Here is a 23,922-nt window from a genome sequence, read left to right as displayed (position 1 = left end):
ACTTTAAGATGTTTTCTTGTTCATGTTTTTGTTTTTTTGTTTGTTGTGGTTGCACCAGATTCAAGAGCCGAATGGCTCACAGGGCTATGCCAAATAAATGAAACTGAAAAACTGTCTCTGTGTGTGCGGGCACGCGTCTGTGTGTGCGTGTACGCTCCAAACAGCCGTGTGATGGAAGGCGTTACCACGGAGACGCCCGGTTGCCTTGACGACGTCACAGCCGCCGACGTCTCATCGCTACGGCGACAGGTCCCGCCCACTGCACCCACCCCCCCCCCCTTCCTCAAATCCCTCACCCCACAACACCCATAGGCTCACACAGAGACCCATAGACTCCACACACAGAGACCCATAGACTCACACACAGAGACCCATAGACTCACACAGAGAGACCCATAGACTCCACACACAGAGACCCATAGACTCCACACACAGAGACCCATAGACTCACACAGAGACCCATAGACTCACACAGAGACCCATAGACTCCACACACAGACCCATAGACTCCACACAGAGACCCATAGACTCACACAGAGACCCATATACTCCACACACAGAGACCCATAGACTCACACAGAGACCCATAGACTACACACACAGAGACCCATAGACTCACACAGAGATCCATAGACTCACACAGAGACCCACAGACTCACACAGAGACCCATAGACTACACACACAGAGACCCATAGACTCACACAGACACCCATAGACTCACACAGAGACCCACAGACTCACAAAGAGACCCATAGACTCACACAGAGACCCATAGACTCCACACACAGAGACCTATAGACTCACACAGAGACCCATAGACTCACACAGAGACCCATAGACTCACACAGAGACCCACAGACTCACACAGAGACCCATAGACTACATACACAGAGACCCATAGACTCACACAGAGACCCATAGACTCACACAGAGACCCACAGACTCACACAGAGACCCATAGACTACACACACAGAGACCCATAGACTCACACAGAGACCCATAGACTCACACAGAGACCCATAGACTCACACAGAGACCCATAGACTCACACAGAGACCCATAGACTCCACACACAGACCCATAGACTCACACAGAGACCCATAGACTCACACAGAGACCCATACACTCACACAGAGACCCATACTCACACAGAGACCCATAGACTCCACACACAGACCCATAGACTCACACAGAGACCCATAGACTCCACACACAGACCCATAGACTCACACAGAGACCCATAGACTACACACACAGACCCACAGACTCACACAGAGACCCATAGACTCTACACACAGACCCATATAATCACAAAGAGACCCATAGACTCCACACACAGACCCATAGACTCACACAGAGACCCATAGACTCCACACACAGACCCATAGACTCACACAGAGACCCATAGACTCCACACACAGACCCATAGAATCACAAAGAGACCCATAGACTCCACACATAGACCCATAGAATCACACAGAGACCCATACACTACACACAGACCCATAGATTACACACACAGAGACCTATAGACTCATAGAGCCGTAGACTCCCACAGAGACTCGTAGACACACACAGAGACCCATAGACTCACACAGAGACCCGTAGACTCCACACACAGACCCATAAACTCACACACAGACCCATAGACTCACACAGAGACCCATAGACTACACACATTGAGACCCATAGACTCATACAAAGACCTATGGACTCCCACAGAGACCCATAGACTACCACAGAGACCCATAGACTACACACACAGAGACACATAGACCCATAGACTACACATAGAGACCCATAGACCACACACACAGAGACCTATAGACTCACACAGAGACCCATAGACTCACACAGAGACCCATAGACTACACACATAGAGCCCCATAGACTGACACAGAGACCCATTGACTACACACTACATACACAGACACCCATAGACTTCCACAGAGACTCATAGACACACACAGAGACCCATAGACTACACACATAGAGACCCATAGACTCACACACTACATACACAGAGACCCATATACTCACAAAGAGACCCATAGACTACACACAGAGGCCCATAGACCACACACACAGAGACCTATAGACTCCCACAGAGACCCATAGACTCACACAGAGACCCATAGACTCTACACACAGAGACTCATAGACTCCCACAGAGACTCATAGACACACACAGAGACCAAATGACTTGCATCGAGACCCATAGACTACACACACAGGGACCCATAAACTACACACACAGAGACCCATAGACCCATAGACTCCACACGCAGAGACTCATAGACTTCCACAGAGACCCATAGACTCCCACAGAGACACATAGACTACACACAGAGACCCACAGACTCACACACTACATACACAGAGACCCATAGACTCCCACAGAGACCCATAGACTCACAAAGAGACCCATAGACTGCATACAGAGACCCATAGACCAAACACACAGAGACCTATAGACTCACACAGAGACCCATAGACTCACACAGAAACCCATAGACTACACACACAGACCTGTAGACTCCTACAGAGACTCAGACACACAGAGACCCAATTACTTACATATAGACCCATAGACTCCACACACAGACTCATAGACTCACACACTACATACACAGAGACCCATAGACTCACACATAGACCCATAGACTACACACAGAGACCCGTAGACTCCACATACAGACCCATAAACTCACACACAGACCCATAGACTCACACAGAGACCCATAGACTACACACACTGAGACCCATAGACTCATACAAAGACCTATGGACTCCCACAGAGACCCATAGACTACACACACAGAGACCCATAGACTCCCACAGAGACTCATAGACTACCACAGAGACCCATAGACTACACACACAGAGACACATAGACCCATAGACTACACACAGAGACCCATAGACCACACACACAGAGACCTATAGACTCACACAGAGACCCATAGACTCACACAGAGACCCATAGACTACACACATAGAGCCCCATAGACTCACACAGAGACCCATTGACTACACACTACATACACAGACACCCATAGACTCTCATAGACACACACAGAGACCCATAGACCCATAGACTCCACACACAGAGACTCATAGACTCCTACAAAGACCCATAGACTACACACATAGAGACCCATAGACTCACACACTACATACACAGAGACCCATATACTCAAAAAGAAACCCATAGACTACACACAGAGGCCCATAGACCACACACACAGAGACCCATAGACTCTACACACAGAGACTCATAGACTCCCACAGAGACTCATAGACACACACAGAGACCCAATGACTTGGATCGAGACCCATAGACTACACACACAGAGACCCATAGACCCATAGACTTCACACACAGAGACTCATAGACTTCCACAGAGACCCATAGACTCCCACAGAGACACATAGACTACACACAGAGACCCACAGACTCACACACTACATACACAGAGACCCATAGACTCACAAAGAGACCCATAGACTGCATACAGAGACCCATAGACTCCCACAGAGACCCATAGACTACACACACAGACCTATAGACTCGCACAGAGACCCATAGACTCACACAGAGACCCATAGACTACTCACACAGAGACCCATAGACTACACACGCAGAGACCCATAGACCCATAGACTCCACACACAGAGACTCATAGACTCACACAGAGACCCATAGACAACACACACAGAGACCCATAGACTACACACACAGAGACCTATAGACTCCCACAGAGACCCATAGACTCCACACACAGAGACCCATAGACTACACACACAGAGACCCATAGACCCATAGACTCCACACACAGAGACTCATAGACTCTCACAGAGACCCATAGACTCCACACACAGAGACCCATAGACTACACACACAGAGACCTATAGACTCCCACAGAGACCCATAGACTCCACACACAGAGACCCATAGACTACACACACAGAGACCCATAGACCCATAGACTCCACACACAGAGACTCATAGACTCTCACAGAGACCCATAGACTCCACACACAGAGACCCATAGACTACACACACAGAGACCTATAGACTCCCACAGAGACCCATAGACTCCACACACAGAGACCCATAGACTACACACACAGAGACCCATAGACCCATAGACTCCACACACAGAGACTCATAGACTCACACAGAGACCCATAGACAACACTCACAGAGACCCATAGACTCCACACACAGAGACCCATAGACTACACACACAGAGACCTATAGACTCCCACAGAGACCCATAGACTCACACACTACATACACAGAGACCCATAGACTCACACAGAGACCCATAGACAACACTCACAGAGACCCATAGACTCCACACACAGAGACCCATAGACTACACACACAGGGACCTATAGACTCCCACAGAGACCCATAGACTCACACACTACATACACAGAGACCCATAGACTCACACAGAGACCCATAGACTACACACACAGAGACCCATAGACTACACACACAGAGACCCATAGACTCATAGACTACACACAGAGACACATAGACCCATAGACTCACATAGAGACCCATAGACTCACACACTACATACACAGAGACGCAGAGACTCACACGGAGACACATAGACAACACACACAGACCTGTAGACTCCTACAGAGACTCAGACACACACAGACCCAATTACTTACATATAGACCCATAGACTCCACACACAGACTCATAGACTCACACACTACATACACAGAGACCCATAGACTCACACAGAGACCCATAGACTTTACACAGAGACCCATAGACTCCCACAGAGACCCATAGACTACACACACAGACCTATAGACTCGCACAGAGACCCATAGACTCACACAGAGACCCATAGACTACTCACACAGAGACCCATAGACTACACACACAGAGACCCATAGACCCATAGACTCCACACACAGAGACTCATAGACTCACACAGAGACCCATAGACAACACACACAGAGACCCATAGACTACACACACAGAGACCCATAGACTCCCACAGAGAACCATAGACTCCACACACAGAGACCCATAGACTACACACACAGAGACCTATAGACTCCCACAGAGACCCATAGACTCCACACACAGAGACCCATAGACTACACACACAGAGACCCATAGACCCATAGACTCCACACACAGAGACTCATAGACTCACACAGAGACCCATAGACAACACTCACAGAGACCCATAGACTCCACACACAGAGACCCATAGACTACACACACAGAGACCTATAGACTCCCACAGAGACCCATAGACTCACACACTACATACACAGAGACCCATAGACTCACACAGAGACCCATAGACTACACACACAGAGACCCATAGACTACACACATAGAGACCCATAGACTCATAGACTACACACACAGAGACACATAGACCCATAGACTCACATAGAGACCCATAGACTCACACACTACATACACAGAGACGCAGAGACTCACACAGAGACACATCGACAACACACACAGAGACGCATAGACTCCCACAGAGACCCATAGACTCAGACTACACACACCCAGACCCATAGACTCACACAGAGACCCATAGACTACACACAGAGACCCATAGACCACACACACAGAGACCTATAGACTCACACAGAGACCCATAGACTACACACACAGAGACCCATAGACTACACACACAGAGACACATAGACTCACACAGAGACCTATAGACAACACACACAGACCTGTAGACTCCTACAGAGACTCAGACACACACAGACCCAATTACTTACATATAGACCCATAGACTCCACACACAGACTCATAGACTCACACACTACATACACAGAGACCCATAGACTCACACAGAGACCCATAGACTTTACACAGAGACCCATAGACTCCCACAGAGACCCATAGACTACACACACAGACCTATAGACTCGCACAGAGACCCATAGACTCACACAGAGACCCATAGACTACTCACACAGAGACCCATAGACTACACACACAGAGACCCATAGACCCATAGACTCCACACACAGAGACTCATAGACTCACACAGAGACCCATAGACAACACACACAGAGACCCATAGTCTACACACACAGAGACCCATAGACTCCCACAGAGAACCATAGACTCCACACACAGAGACCCATAGACTACACACACAGAGACCTATAGACTCCCACAGAGACCCATAGACTCCACACACAGAGACCCATAGACTACACACACAGAGACCCATAGACCCATAGACTCCACACACAGAGACTCATAGACTCACACAGAGACCCATAGACAACACTCACAGAGACCCATAGACTCCACACACAGAGACCCATAGACTACACACACAGAGACCTATAGACTCCCACAGAGACCCATAGACTCACACACTACATACACAGAGACCCATAGACTCACACAGAGACCCATAGACTACACACACAGAGACCCATAGACTACACACACAGAGACCCATAGACTCATAGACTACACACACAGAGACACATAGACCCATAGACTCACATAGAGACCCATAGACTCACACACTACATACACAGAGACGCAGAGACTCACACAGAGACACATCGACAACACACACAGAGACCCATAGACTCCCACAGAGACCCATAGACTCATAGACTACACACACCCAGACCCATAGACTCACACAGAGACCCATAGACTACACACAGAGACCCATAGACCACACACACAGAGACCTATAGACTCACACAGAGACCCATAGACTACACACACAGAGACCCATAGACTACACACACAGAGACCCATAGACTCCCACAGAGACCCATAGACTACACACACAGAGACACATAAACTCATAGACTACACACAGAGACCCATAGACCACACACACAGATACCTATAGACTCACACAGAGACCCATAGACACACACAGAGACCCAGTGATTCACATATAGACCCACAGACTCCAAACACACAGACCCATAGACTACACACACAGAGACCCGTAGACTCATAGACCCGTAGACTCCCACAGAGACTCATAGACACACAGAGAGACCCACAGACTCCACACACACAGACTCATAGACTATACACACAGAGACCTATAGACCCATAGACACGTAGACTCCCACAGAGACTCAAAGACTCCCACAGAGACCCACAGACTCCACACACACAGACCCATAGACTATACACACAGAGACCTATAGACCCATAGACACGTAGACTCCCACAGAGACCCAATGACTCGCATAGAAACCCACAGACTCCACACACACAGACCCATAGACTACACACACAGAGACCCGTAGACTCGCACAGAGACTCATAGACACACACAGAGACCCAATGACTCGCATAGAAACCCACAGACTCCACACACACAGACCCATAGACTACACACACAGAGACCCGTAGACTCATAGACCCGTAGACTCCCACAGAGACTCATAGACACACACAGAGACCCAATGACTCGCATAGAAACCCACAGACTCCACACACACAGACCCATAGACTACCCACACAGAGACCCGTAGACTCCCACAGAGACTCATAGACACACAGAGACCCAATGACTCACATAGAAACCCACAGACTCCACACACAGACCCATAGACTACACACACACAGACCTATAGACTCCACACACAGAGACCTATAGACTCACACAGAGACCCATAGACTCCCACAGAGACCCATAGACTACACACACAGACCTATAGACTCGCACAGAGACCCATAGACTCACACAGAGACCCATAGACTACTCACACAGAGACCCATAGACTACACACACAGAGACCCATAGACCCATAGACTCCACACACAGAGACTCATAGACTCACACAGAGACCCATAGACAACACACACAGAGACCCATAGACTACACACACAGAGACCCATAGACTCCCACAGAGAACCATAGACTCCACACACAGAGACCCATAGACTACACACACAGAGACCTATAGACTCCCACAGAGACCCATAGACTCCACACACAGAGACCCATAGACTACACACACAGAGACCCATAGACCCATAGACTCCACACACAGAGACTCATAGACTCACACAGAGACCCATAGACAACACTCACAGAGACCCATAGACTCCACACACAGAGACCCATAGACTACACACACAGAGACCTATAGACTCCCACAGAGACCCATAGACTCACACACTACATACACAGAGACCCATAGACTCACACAGAGACCCATAGACTACACACAGAGACCCATAGACTACACACATAGAGACCCATAGACTCATAGACTACACACACAGAGACACATAGACCCATAGACTCACATAGAGACCCATAGACTCACACACTACATACACAGAGACGCAGAGACTCACACAGAGACACATCGACAACACACACAGAGACGCATAGACTCCCACAGAGACCCATAGACTCAGACTACACACACCCAGACCCATAGACTCACACAGAGACCCATAGACTACACACAGAGACCCATAGACCACACACACAGAGACCTATAGACTCACACAGAGACCCATAGACTACACACACAGAGACCCATAGACTACACACACAGAGACACATAGACTCACACAGAGACCTATAGACAACACACACAGACCTGTAGACTCCTACAGAGACTCAGACACACACAGACCCAATTACTTACATATAGACCCATAGACTCCACACACAGACTCATAGACTCACACACTACATACACAGAGACCCATAGACTCACACAGAGACCCATAGACTTTACACAGAGACCCATAGACTCCCACAGAGACCCATAGACTACACACACAGACCTATAGACTCGCACAGAGACCCATAGACTCACACAGAGACCCATAGACTACTCACACAGAGACCCATAGACTACACACACAGAGACCCATAGACCCATAGACTCCACACACAGAGACTCATAGACTCACACAGAGACCCATAGACAACACACACAGAGACCCATAGTCTACACACACAGAGACCCATAGACTCCCACAGAGAACCATAGACTCCACACACAGAGACCCATAGACTACACACACAGAGACCTATAGACTCCCACAGAGACCCATAGACTCCACACACAGAGACCCATAGACTACACACACAGAGACCCATAGACCCATAGACTCCACACACAGAGACTCATAGACTCACACAGAGACCCATAGACAACACTCACAGAGACCCATAGACTCCACACACAGAGACCCATAGACTACACACACAGAGACCTATAGACTCCCACAGAGACCCATAGACTCACACACTACATACACAGAGACCCATAGACTCACACAGAGACCCATAGACTACACACACAGAGACCCATAGACTACACACACAGAGACCCATAGACTCATAGACTACACACACAGAGACACATAGACCCATAGACTCACATAGAGACCCATAGACTCACACACTACATACACAGAGACGCAGAGACTCACACAGAGACACATCGACAACACACACAGAGACCCATAGACTCCCACAGAGACCCATAGACTCATAGACTACACACACCCAGACCCATAGACTCACACAGAGACCCATAGACTACACACAGAGACCCATAGACCACACACACAGAGACCTATAGACTCACACAGAGACCCATAGACTACACACACAGAGACCCATAGACTACACACACAGAGACCCATAGACTCCCACAGAGACCCATAGACTACACACACAGAGACACATAAACTCATAGACTACACACAGAGACCCATAGACCACACACACAGATACCTATAGACTCACACAGAGACCCATAGACACACACAGAGACCCAGTGATTCACATATAGACCCACAGACTCCAAACACACAGACCCATAGACTACACACACAGAGACCCGTAGACTCATAGACCCGTAGACTCCCACAGAGACTCATAGACACACAGAGAGACCCACAGACTCCACACACACAGACTCATAGACTATACACACAGAGACCTATAGACCCATAGACACGTAGACTCCCACAGAGACTCATAGACTCCCACAGAGACCCACAGACTCCACACACACAGACCCATAGACTATACACACAGAGACCTATAGACCCATAGACACGTAGACTCCCACAGAGACCCAATGACTCGCATAGAAACCCACAGACTCCACACACACAGACCCATAGACTACACACACAGAGACCCGTAGACTCGCACAGAGACTCATAGACACACACAGAGACCCAATGACTCGCATAGAAACCCACAGACTCCACACACACAGACCCATAGACTACACACACAGAGACCCGTAGACTCATAGACCCGTAGACTCCCACAGAGACTCATAGACACACACAGAGACCCAATGACTCGCATAGAAACCCACAGACTCCACACACACAGACCCATAGACTACCCACACAGAGACCCGTAGACTCCCACAGAGACTCATAGACACACAGAGACCCAATGACTCACATAGAAACCCACAGACTCCACACACAGACCCATAGACTACACACACACAGACCTATAGACTCCACACACAGAGACCTATAGACTCACACAGAGACCCATAGACTACACACACAGACCCATAGACTACACACACAGAGACCTATAGACTTATAGACCCGTAGACTCCCACAGAGACTCATAGACACACACAGAGACCCAATGACTCGCATAGAAACCCACAGACTCCACACACACACACAGACCCATAGACTACACACACAGAGACCTATAGACTCACGCAGAGACCCATAGACCACACACACAGACCCATAGACTACACACACAGAGACCTATAGACTTATAGACCCGCAGACTCCCACAGAGACTCATAGACACACACAGAGACCCAATGACTCACATAGAAACCCACAGACTCCACACACAGACCCATAGACTACACACAGACCTATAGACTCACAAAGAGACCCATAGACTACACACACAGACCCATAGACTATACACACATAGACCTATAGACCCGTAGACTCCCACAGAGACTCATAGACACACAGAGACCCAATGACTCACATAGAAACCCACAGACTCCACACACACAGACCCATAGACTACACACACAGAGGCCCGTCGACTCCTACAGAGACTCACAGACACACACAGAGACCCAATGACTCGCATAGAAACCCACAGACTCCACACACACAGACCCATAGACTACACACACAGAGACCCGTAGACTCCCACAGAGACTCATAGACACACAAAGAGACCCAATGACTCACATAGAAACCCACAGACTCTACACACAGACCTATAGAATACACACACAGAGACCTATAGACTCACACAGAGACCCATAGACTACACACACAGACCCATTGACTACACACACAGAGACCCGTAGACTCCCACAGAGACTCATAGACACACACATAGAGACCCAATGACTCGCATAGAAACCCACAGACTCCACACACACAGACCCATAGACTACACACACAGAGACCCGTAGACTCCCACAGAGACTCATAGACACACACACAGAGACCCAATGACTCGCATAGAAACCCACAGACTCCACACACACACACACAGACTCATAGACTACACACACAGAAATTCGTAGACTCCTACAGAGACTCATAGACACACAAAGAGACCCAATGACTCGCATAGAAACCCACAGACTCCACACACACACATACAGACCCATAGACTACACACACAGAGACCCGTAGACTCCCACAGAGACTCATAGACACACACAGAGACCCAATGACTCACATATAGACCCACAGACTCCACACGCACAGACCCATAGACTACACACACAGAGACTCATAGACTCCCACAGAGACCCATAGACTACACACACAGAGACACATAGACTACACACACAGAGACCTATAGACCCGTAGACTCCCACAGAGACTCACAGACACACACAGAGACCTATAGACTCACACAGAGAACCACAGACTCCACACACACACACACACAGACCCATAGACTACACACACAGACCTATAGACTCACACAGAGACCCACACACAAAGAGACCCAATGACTCGCATAGAAACCCACAGACTCCACACACACACATACAGACCCATAGACTACACACACAGAGACCCGTAGACTCCCACAGAGACTCATAGACACACACAGAGACCCAATGACTCACATATAGACCCACAGACTCCACACGCACAGACCCATAGACTACACACACAGAGACTCATAGACTCCCACAGAGACCCATAGACTACACACACAGAGACACATAGACTACACACACAGAGACCTATAGACCCGTAGACTCCCACAGAGACTCACAGACACACACAGAGACCTATAGACTCACACAGAGAACCACAGACTCCACACACACACACACAGACCCATAGACTACACACACAGAGACCCATAGACCCATAGACTCCACACACAGAGACTCATAGACTCACACAGAGACCCATAGACAACACTCACAGAGACCCATAGACTCCCACAGAGACCCATAGACTCATAGACTACACACACAGAGACACATAGACCCATAGACTCACATAGAGACCCATAGACTCACACACTACATACACAGAGACGCAGAGACTCACACAGAGACCCATAGACAACACACACAGAGACCCATAGACTCCCACAGAGACCCATAGACTCATAGACTACACACACAGAGACCCATAGACTCACACAGAGACCCATAGACTACACACAGAGACCCATAGACCACACACACAGAGACCTGTAGACTCACACAGAGACCCATAGACTACACACACAGAGACCCACAGACTCCACACACACACACAGACCCATAGACTACACACACAGAGACCCATAGACTACACACACAGAAACCCGTAGACTCACACAGAGACCCACAGACTCCACGCACACAGACACACACACACACTTACACACGCACACTGAGACTGAACCTTTGCCCGTGACCCCGCGCAGGTGTCGAAGCTGAACCGGCGGCTCCAGCGCGTGGAGACGGAGGCGGCTGAACGTGCCCAGCGTGACCTCCTCCTGTACGGCACCACGCTGGCGCTGGCGCTCATCAACACCTGGCTCTGGATGCGCCGGTAGCCGGCGGCCGGTGCCGGCGGCGGCGCCGGTGGGAGCAGAATGATTTTAAGAGCAGCAGAAGTTATAACTCAGCAGCAGAAGACTTAACAGTAGCACAAGTATAACAACAGCAGCAGCAGCAGAAGTATAACAGCAGCAGCAGCAGAAGTATAACAGCAGCAGCAGCAGAAGTATAACAGCAGCAGCAGCAGAAGTATGAGTACGAGTGCAAGTTGACAGCAGTGGAAGGGGCGCGTCTCTCTCTCTCTCATCATCGTCATCATCACAGTGACAAAATGTTAACTCCCTCGCCTGGTATGCAGGAGGTCGCGGGTTCGATCCCGACCCTGACGACGTCTGCTGAGTATTTGGAGTTTGCTTGTCTCTCATCATCGTCGTCATCATCACATGGACAAAATGTTAACTCCCTCGCCTGGTATGCAGGAGGTCGCAGGTTCGATCCCGACCCTGACGACGTCTATTGTATATTTGGAGTTTGCGTGTCTCTCTCTCTCATCATCGTCATCATCACAGTGACAAAATGTTAACTCCCTCGCCTGGTATGCAGGAGGTCGCGGGTTCGATCCCGACCCTGACGACGTCTGCTGCTGCTGTATATTTGTGCCTCTCTCTCTCCCCGTGGATTTTTCTCTGAATCAACGTCACCGCGCGTTTCGAGTTATTTGGTTACCGCTGTGAATTTTCGCACGACGATGGCGACGATGGCGACGATGACGATAGCGATGGCGACGATGGTGACGATGATGAGGATTGTGACGATTGTAACGATGGCGATGGTGGTGATGGTGACGATGACGACGATGGCGGCGATGGCGACGAAGACGATGATGGCGAGGATGACGATGGTGGCGACGGTGACGACGTTGATGATGGCGACGATGATGATGATGGCGATGGCGATGGTGGCGATGGCGATGGTGGCGATGGCGATGATGATTGCGATGGTGACGATGGTAACAGGCGACCACTTAGTGTGAGCTATCATTTGTGATGGCCGGGTGGCTTAAACAAATAGCTACACAGCACCTCAGTGGGGCCTTAGACCTGCTGAAATAACTACCTGGGTTTACATGATGATGATGATGGTAACCATGACGGCCAGGTCGCTTCTTAAAACAAATAGCGACACAAGAGCTCAGTGGTGGAGCCTTACAACCTGGTAAAATAAAAAGAGACTTTATGATGATGATGATTATGATGATTATGATGATTATTCTGGTCGTCATAATCATCATCATCATCATCCGGGCTGTGGATGCGGACGCGGTATTTGCCGGGCGTGGGATCTGCGGCAGGTCGCGAAGTTACAGGTCACGTTTATTTATTTCCGTTCCGTTGTTGTACCGGGCGAGAAGTTGGATACATGGGCGAGGGTAATAAACCGATGTCTCCTCTCGCCCGCTCTCTCGCCAACCCACGGCTATTTATTTTTAACGAGCATCCATGAAGGCCCCCTCCCCGCGCCACCACGTGCTGTCACGTGTCTAACCCCTGTGTGGAAGGAAGGCAACGTGGAGGTGGATTTCTCCGCAAATCTGGCTTGTCGGCTGATGATGGCGTTTGTGACTGCTGGCGGAATGTCACGGGACTCGGATTGTAAACGTTCTGGCTTTGCGCTCCAACGCACAACCGGTGTAGTGATGTACTAGTACACTACGCTATACACTACACTATACACTACACTATACACTACGCTATACACTACACTATACACTACGCTATACACTACACTATAGACTAGTGCTGTACTAGTACACTACACTATACACTACACTACTATACACTACACTACTATACACTACACTATACACTACACTATACACTACACTACTATACACTACGCTATACACTACGCTATACACTACGCTATACACTACACTATAGACTAGTGCTGTACTAGTACACTACACTATACACTACACTATACACTACGCTATACACTACACTATAGACTAGTGCTGTACTAGTATACTACACTATACACTACACTATATACTACGCTATACACTACACTATAGACTAGTGCTGTACTAGTATGATACACTATACGCTACACTATACACTAGTGCTGTACTAGTATACTACACTATAGACTAGTGCTGTACTAGTACATTACACTATACACTACACTATACACTACGCTATACACTACACTATAGACTAGTGCTGTACTAGTACACTACACTATACACTACACTATACACTACACTATAGACTAGTGCTGTACTAGTATACTACACTATACACTAGTGCTGTACTAGTATACTACACTATACACTACACTATACACTAGTGCTGTACTAGTATACTACACTATACACTAGTGCTGTACTAGTATATTACACTATACACTAGTGCTGTACTAGTACACTACACTATACACTACGCTATACACCACTATAGACTAGTGCTGTACTAGTATACTACACTATACACTACACTATAGACTAGTGCTGTACTAGTATACTACACTATACACTACACAATAGACTAGTGCTGTACTAGTATACTACACTATACAATACACTATACACTACACTATAGACTAGTGCTGTACTAGTACACTACACTATACACTACGCTATACACTACACTATAGACTAGTGCTGTACTAGTATACTACACTATACACTAGTGCTGTACTAGTATACTACACTATACACTACACTATAGACTAGTGCTGTACTAGTACACTACACTATACACTACACTATACACTACACTATAGACTAGTGCTGTACTAGTATACTACACTATACACTACACTATAGACTAGTGCTGTACTAGTACACTACACTATACACTACACTATACACTACGCTATACACTACACTATAGACTAGTGCTGTACTAGTATACTACACTATACACTACACACTACACTTTACACTACGCTATACACTACACTATAGACTAGTGCTGTACTAGTATACTACACTATACACTACACTATACACTACACTATACACTAGTGCTGTACTAGTGTACTACACTATACACTACACTACACACTAGTGCTGTACAAGTATATTACACTACACACTACACTATACACTAGTGCTGTACTAGTATACTACACTATACACTACACTACACACTAGTGCTGTACTAGTATACTACACTATACACTACACTATACACTAGTGCTGTACTAGTATACTACACTATACACTACACTATACACTAGTGCTGTACTAGTATACTACACTATACACTAGTGCTGTACTAGTATATTACACTATACACTAGTGCTGTACTAGTACACTACACTATACACTACGCTATACACCACTATAGACTAGTGCTGTACTAGTATACTACACTACACTATAGACTAGTGCTGTACTAGTATACTACACTATACACTACACAATAGACTAGTGCTGTACTAGTATACTACACTATACAATACACTATACTATACACTAGTGCTGTACTAGTACACTACACACTACACTATACACTAGTTCTGTACTGGTATACTACACTATACACTACACTACACACTAGTGCTGTACTAGTATACTACACTATACACTACACTATACACTAGTGCTGTACTAGTATACTACACTATACACTAGTGCTGTACTAGTATATTACACTATACACTAGTGCTGTACTAGTACACTACACTATACACTACACTATACACTAGTGCTGTACTAGTATACTACACTATACACTACACTATACACTAGTGCTGTACTAGTATACTACACTATACACTACACTATACACTACACTATACACTAGTGCTGTACTAGTATACTACACTATACACTACACTATACACTAGTGCTGTACTAGTATACTACACTATACACTACACTATACATTAGTGCTGTACTAGTACACTATACACTGCACACTAGTGCTGTACTAGTACACTACACTACACACTACACTACACACTAGTGCTGTACTAGTATACTACACTATACACTACACTATACACTAGTGCTGTACTAGTATACTACACTATACACTACACTATACATTAGTGCTGTGCTAGTACACTATACACTACACACTAGTGCTGTACTAGTACACTACACTACACACTACACTATACAATAGTGCTGTACTAGTATACTACACTATACACTACACTATACACTAGTGCTGTACTAGTATACTACACTATACACTACACTACACACTAGTGCTGTACTAGTATACTACACTATACACTACACTATACAATAGTGCTGTACTAGTATACTACACTATACACTACACTATGCACTAGTGCTATACTAGTACACTACACTATACGCTAGTGCTGTACTAGTACATTGCACTATACACTAGTGCTGTACTAGTACACTACACTATACACTAGTGCTGTACTAGTACACTGCACTATACACTATTGCTGTACTAGTATACTACACTATACACTAGTGCTGTACTAGTATACTACACTAGACACTACACTATAAACTAGTGCTGTATTAGTACACTACACTATACACTACACTATACACTAGTGCTGTACTAGTACACTACACTATACACTACACTATACACTAGTGCTGTACTAGTACACTACACTATACACTAGTGCTGTACTAGTATACTACACTATACACTACACTATACACTAGTGCTATACTAGTATACTACACTATACACTAGTGCTGTACCTGTATACTACACTATACACTACACTATACACTAGTGCTGTACTAGTATACTACACTATACACTAGTGCTGTACTAGTATACTACACTATACACTACACTATACACTACACTATACACTACATTATACACTAGTGCTGTACTAGTATACTACACTATACACTAGTGCTGTACTGGGTGATGGGGTGGGTGGTAGTGTGGGTGGCTGGTATGGGTGAGTGGGTGGTGGTGTGGGCGGGTGGTGGTGGAGTGGGTGGGTGGTGGTATGCGCGGTGTGGGTGGGGTGGTTGGTGTGTTGGCGGTGTGGGTGGTGGTGTGGGTGGGTTGGTGGTGTGGTGGGTGGGCGGTGGAGTGGGTGGGCGGTGGTGTGGTTGGTGGGTGGGTGGGTGGGCGGTGGTGTGGTTGGTGGGTGGGTGGGCGGGGTGGGTGTGTGGTGGTGTGGGTTGTGGTGTGGGTGGTGGTGTGGTTGGTGGGTGGTGGAGTGGGTGTGTGGGCGGTGTGGGGGGTGGGTGGTGGTGGGGATGGGTGGGTTGTGGGGTGGGTGGTGGAGTGGGTGTGTGGGCGGTGTGGGTGGTGGGTGGTGGTGTGGGTGGTGGTGGGGATGGGTGGGTTGTGGGGTGGGTGGTGGTGTGGGTGTGTGGGCGGGGTGGGTGGTGGGTCGGTGGTTGGGTGGTGGTGTGGGTGGGTGGTGGTGTTTGTGGGTGGTGTGGTTGGTGGGTGGTGTGGTTGGTGGGTGGGTGGTGGAGTGGGTGTGTGGGCGGGGTGGGTGTGTGGGCGGGGTGGGTGGTGGTGGAGTGGGTGGTGGTGGTGTGGGTGGGTGGTGGTGTGTGGTGTGGTTGGTGGGTGGAGTGGGTGGTCGGGTGGGTGGTGGAGTGGGTGGTGGTGTGGTTTGTGGATGGTTATTGTTTGCTGATCGCTGACCGATACTCGACCTCCGTGTTGCGAAATTGCAACCGCAGAGCGATTGGCTTGCGGGGAGGGAGGTCACTGGCGGAGACTCCCCGCAGGATCCCCTGGCTTCTAACAACGCCGACGACGATTCTCATTTCTGCCACGTGGCGCTACGGCAAAACCACGGCAGAACGCGGCTCAGAGGTTTGGGTGGGTTGCCAGCACCACGCCCGGCCGCCTTTGTCTCCCCCAGTGGCGATGTTTACCGCGCACCGCACCAGGTACTCATTTGAGGCTGAGTCGACCTAGGGGAGGCCCGGGACCGGTTCAGATAATCGTCACCGGCGGTGTTGGCCGTGAGCGGGAATCGAACCCGGGTCGCCAGGTTCATAGCGCAGCGTGGCGCTAACCGCTACACCCACCGCTCCTACACACACAGTGTACACACACACACAGTGTACACACACGTACACACAGTGTACACACACACAGTACAACAACCACAATCGCCACTAAGTGGCGGTGACGTCACCACGACGCTTGTGCCAGGCCATGTGCACCTTGAGGCCACGTGCAGTGTCTAACGCCCGCTGGCAGGACGTCACGGGACAGACCCAGGTGCCACTGGTCGACTGACTGAGATGAGTGGCTGATGCACCACCTGTGCCCCCTACTGTGCCAACTTGCTGTGCTTTAGCCACCCGGCGCTCCGCTCGTTGTTCTGAGCGTCGCTCCTCCGCCCTCCGTTGTTGTTGGAGGGCGACTACCTCCAACTGCCCAGTAGCGTCCTTCACGAGCCTCCTCCACAGAGGACGATCTTGACACCGCTGGTACCAGTCATCGGCAAGTCCACTCAGCTCCACGTCCTCCTGTACCACATCACTCCATCTCGTCTCTAGCCCGTGCCGCGCCCGCTTAGCCCCCTCAATCCGGCCGAACAAAAGCTGTTTCGGCATGCGGTGGCTGGGCATGCGGGCTACATGACCCAGCCATCGCAGCCTTGCCCGCCGGAGGAGCTCACCGATGGGACCTTGCCCAGATCTTTCAAGGATTTGTGAGCTCCTCACACAATCCATTCTGGAAAGGTCCTGGCCACACACACACACGCAGGCACACACACACACACACGGGGCTTTGTACACAAAGTGGACACTGGCATTGACCTCTGTGGGCCCCTGTTCTCGTGTGCGTTGTGTGTCTCGCGATTGTAGCAGCAGCAGCAGAAAGACCAAGACACGTGACCTGTAAGCGACCCGTGCCAATGGTTATATATTTATTTATAATCACCAAATGTTTATATATTTGTTTATATTCACCAATGTTTACCCTGGAACGCCGCTTGGCTTTGAGACCGACCCAGAAAAGCGACAGACGGACGCAGAGAGACAGAGAGAGAGAGACAGAGAGACTGACAGAGACAGAGAGACTGAGAGACGACACACGGGCGATAATATTACGCACTGCGGATACACATTCTCAGACGTGCAGACACAGGTAGATCCACACGCCGACACACACAGACACACACACAGACACACAGACACACACCGACACACACACAGACACACACACAGACACACACAAACACACACACAGACACACACAGACACACACAAACAAACACACACAGACACACACACAGACACACACAAACACGCACACACAAACACACACAGACACACAAACACACACAGACACACACAGACCGACACACACACAGACCGACACACACACACAGACACACACACCGACACACACACACGCACACACCGTCACCCTCGCCCGGCTGTACCAGGCTAGGTGCACACAAGCAGACCCGTGCGCCATGTCGCCCGACCCGCGTGCTCCGAGGCTGCGTCTCGCCGTGCTCTATCCACTGCTGGCCGTGCTGCTGTCGCTGTGGCTGGCGGCCGCGGCGCCCGTGACGCTGCCGGCGAGCGAGCAGGACGCGCTGGTCAGGGCGGTCAACGCCGACTTCGGCTCGCACAGCGTCATGGGTCTCTGGAGGATCTCCAAGATCAAGGTGAGGAGGTCTCTTTCCCCCCCCCCTCTTTCCTGCCCTGCTGCTGCTCCCGATGTCTAGGGGAACGTCTAGGGCGACGTTCCCCCGGTGTCTAGGGCGACGTTCCCCATTGTCTAGGGCGACGTTCCTCATTGTCTAGGGCGACGTTCCCCCGGTGTCTAGGGCGACGTTCCTCATTGTCTAGGGCGACGTTCCCCATTGTCTAGGGCGACGTTCCCCAGTGTCTAGGGCGACGTTCCCCAGTGTCTAGGGCGACGTTCCTCATTGTCTAGGGCGACGTTCCCCATTGTCTAGGGCGACGTTCCCCATTGTCTAGGGCGACGTTCCTCATTGTCTAGGGCGACGTTCCTCATTGTCTAGGGCGACGTTCCCCATTGTCTAGGGCGACGTTCCCCATTGTCTAGGGCGACGTTCCCCGGTGTCTAGGGCGACGTTCCTCATTGTCTAGGGTGACGTTCCCCAGTGTCTAGGGCGACGTTCCCCGGTGTCTAGGGCGACGTTCCCCATTGTCTAGGGCGACGTTCCCCGGTGTCTAGGGCGACGTTCCCCGGTGTCTAGGGCGACGTTCCCCAGTGTCTAGGGTGACGTTCCCCGGTGTCTAGGGCGACGTTCCTCATTGTCTAGGGCGACGTTCCCCAGTGTCTAGGGCGACATTCCCCATTGTCTAGGGCGACGTTCCCCAGTGTCTAGGGCGACGTTCCCCAGTGTCTAGGGCGACGTTCCCCATTGTCTAGGGCGACGTTCCCCATTGTCTAGGGCGACGTTCCTCATTGTCTAGGGCGACGTTCCCCATTGTCTAGGGCGACGTTCCCCATTGTCTAGGGCGACGTTCCCCATTGTCTAGGGCGACGTTCCTCATTGTCTAGGGCGACGTTCCCCATTGTCTAGGGCGACGTTCCCCATTGTCTAGGGCGACGTTCCCCAATGTCTAGGGCGACGTTCCCCCGTGTCTAGGGTGACGTTCCCCAGTGTCTAGGGCGACGTTCCCCAGTGTCTAGGGCGACGTTCCCCCAGTGTCTAGGGCGACGTTCCTCATTGTCTAGGGCGACGTTCCCCATTGTCTAGGGCGACGTTCCTCATTGTCTAGGGCGACGTTCCCCATTGTCTAGGGCGACGTTCCCCCAGTGTCTAGGGCGACGTTCCCCCGTGTCTAGGGTGACGTTCCCCATTGTCTAGGGCGACGTTCCCCAGTGTCTAGGGCGACGTTCCCCGGTGTCTAGGGCGACGTTCCCCAGTGTCTAGGGCGACGTTCCCCCATTGTCTAGGGCGACGTTCCCCCATTGTCTAGGGCGACGTTCCCCCGTGTCTAGGGCGACGTTCCTCATTGTCTAGGGCGACGTTCCCCATTGTCTAGGGTGACGTTCCCCAGTGTCTAGGGCGACGTTCCCCGGTGTCTAGGGCGACGTTCCCCATTGTCTAGGGCGACGTTCCCCATTGTCTAGGGCGACGTTCCCCAGTGTCTAGGGTGACGTTCCCCAGTGTCTAGGGTGACGTTCCCCGGTGTCTAGGGCGACGTTCCTCATTGTCTAGGGCGACGTTCCCCAGTGTCTAGGGCGACGTTCCCCATTGTCTAGGGCGACGTTCCCCAGTGTCTAGGGCGACGTTCCCCAGTGTCTAGGGCGACGTTCCCCATTGTCTAGGGCGACGTTCCCCATTGTCTAGGGCGACGTTCCTCATTGTCTAGGGCGACGTTCCCCATTGTCTAGGGCGACGTTCCCCAGTGTCTAGGGCGACGTTCCCCAATGTCTAGGGCGACGTTCCCCATTGTCTAGGGCGACGTTCCCCCAGTGTCTAGGGCGACGTTCCCCAGTGTCTAGGGCAACGTTCCCCCAGTGTCTAGGGCGACGTTCCTCATTGTCTAGGGCGACGTTCCCCATTGTCTAGGGCGACGTTCCCCATTGTCTAGGGCGACGTTCCCCATTGTCTAGGGCGACGTTCCTCATTGTCTAGGGCGACGTTCCTCATTGTCTAGGGCGACGTTCCCCATTGTCTAGGGCGACGTTCCCCAGTGTCTAGGGCGACGTTCCCCATTGTCTAGGGCGACGTTCCCCAGTGTCTAGGGCGACGTTCCTCATTGTCTAGGGCGACGTTCCCCATTGTCTAGGGCGACGTTCCCCATTGTCTAGGGCGACGTTCCCCGGTGTCTAGGGCGACGTTCCCCAGTGTCTAGGGCGACGTTCCCCAGTGTCTAGGGCGACGTTCCCCAGTGTCTAGGGTGACGTTCCCCATTGTCTAGGGCGACATTCCCCAGTGTCTAGGGCGACGTTCCTCATTGTCTAGGGCGACGTTCCTCATTGTCTAGGGCGACGTTCATTGTCTAGGGCGACGTTCCCCATTGTCTAGGACGACGTTCCCCATTGTCTAGGGCGACGTTCCCCATTGTCTAGGGCGACGTTCCTCATTGTCTAGGGCGACGTTCCTCATTGTCTAGGGCGACGTTCCTCATTGTCTAGGGCGACGTTCCCCATTGTCTAGGGCGACGTTCCCCATTGTCTAGGGCGACGTTCCCCATTGTCTAGGGCGACGTTCCCCAGTGTCTAGGGCGACGTTCCCCAGTGTCTAGGGCGACGTTCCCCATTGTCTAGGGCGACGTTCCCCAGTGTCTAGGGCGACGTTCCCCATTGTCTAGGGCGACATTCCCCAGTGTCTAGGGCGACGTTCCTCATTGTCTAGGGCGACGTTCCTCATTGTCTAGGGCGACGTTCCCCATTGTCTAGGGCGACGTTCCCCATTGTCTAGGCCGACGTTCCCCATTGTCTAGGGCAACGTTCCTCATTGTCTAGGGCGACGTTCCTCATAGTCTAGGGCGACGTTCCCCATTGTCTAGGGCGACGTTCCCCGGTGTCTAGGGCGACGTTCCCCGGTGTCTAGGGCGACGTTCCCCGGTGTCTAGGGCGACGTTCCCCGGTGTCTAGGGCGATGTTCCCCGGTGTCTAGGGCGACGTTCCCCAGTGTCTAGGGCGACGTTCCCCAGTGTCTAGGGCGACGTTCCCCATTGTCTAGGGCGACGTTCCTCATTGTCTAGGGCGACGTTCCCCAGTGTCTAGGGCGACGTTCCCCGCTGCCTAGGGCGACGTTGCCCAGTGTCTAGGGCGACGTTCCCCATTGTCTAGGGCGACATTCCCCAGTGTCTAGGGCGACGTTCCTCATTGTCTAGGGCGACGTTCCTCATTGTCTAGGGCGACGTTCCCCATTGTCTAGGGCGACGTTCCCCATTGTCTAGGCCGACGTTCCCCATTGTCTAGGGCAACGTTCCTCATTGTCTAGGGCGACGTTCCTCATTGTC

At 50.3% G+C, this 23,922-nt stretch overlaps 1 protein-coding gene across 1 annotated transcript in view; it reads left to right on the top strand.

The window, feature by feature from the left end:
- The window catches only part of LOC142922780 (mitochondrial fission factor-like), an 18,920-nt gene extending 4,449 nt beyond the window's left edge, over positions 1-14,471 (top strand). Inside the window, exons 3-4 of the mRNA XM_076063674.1 lie at positions 165-249; positions 12,944-14,471. Coding sequence (XP_075919789.1) covers positions 165-249; positions 12,944-13,075 — 217 coding nt within the window. The 3' untranslated portion in view covers positions 13,076-14,471. The remainder of the gene's footprint in view (positions 1-164; positions 250-12,943) is intronic.
- The last annotated feature ends 9,451 nt before the right edge of the window (positions 14,472-23,922 follow it).

Source organism: Petromyzon marinus, unplaced genomic scaffold (genome assembly GCF_048934315.1).
Source record: "Petromyzon marinus isolate PM22_M1 ecotype Great Lakes invasive population unplaced genomic scaffold, UKy_Petmar_22M1.pri1.0 PM_Scaffold_17, whole genome shotgun sequence".
Classification (NCBI taxonomy): Eukaryota; Metazoa; Chordata; class Hyperoartia; order Petromyzontiformes; family Petromyzontidae; genus Petromyzon; species Petromyzon marinus.
The sequence above is the reverse complement of the archived record's forward strand: the minus strand, read 5'-3'. Positions and strand labels throughout refer to the sequence as shown.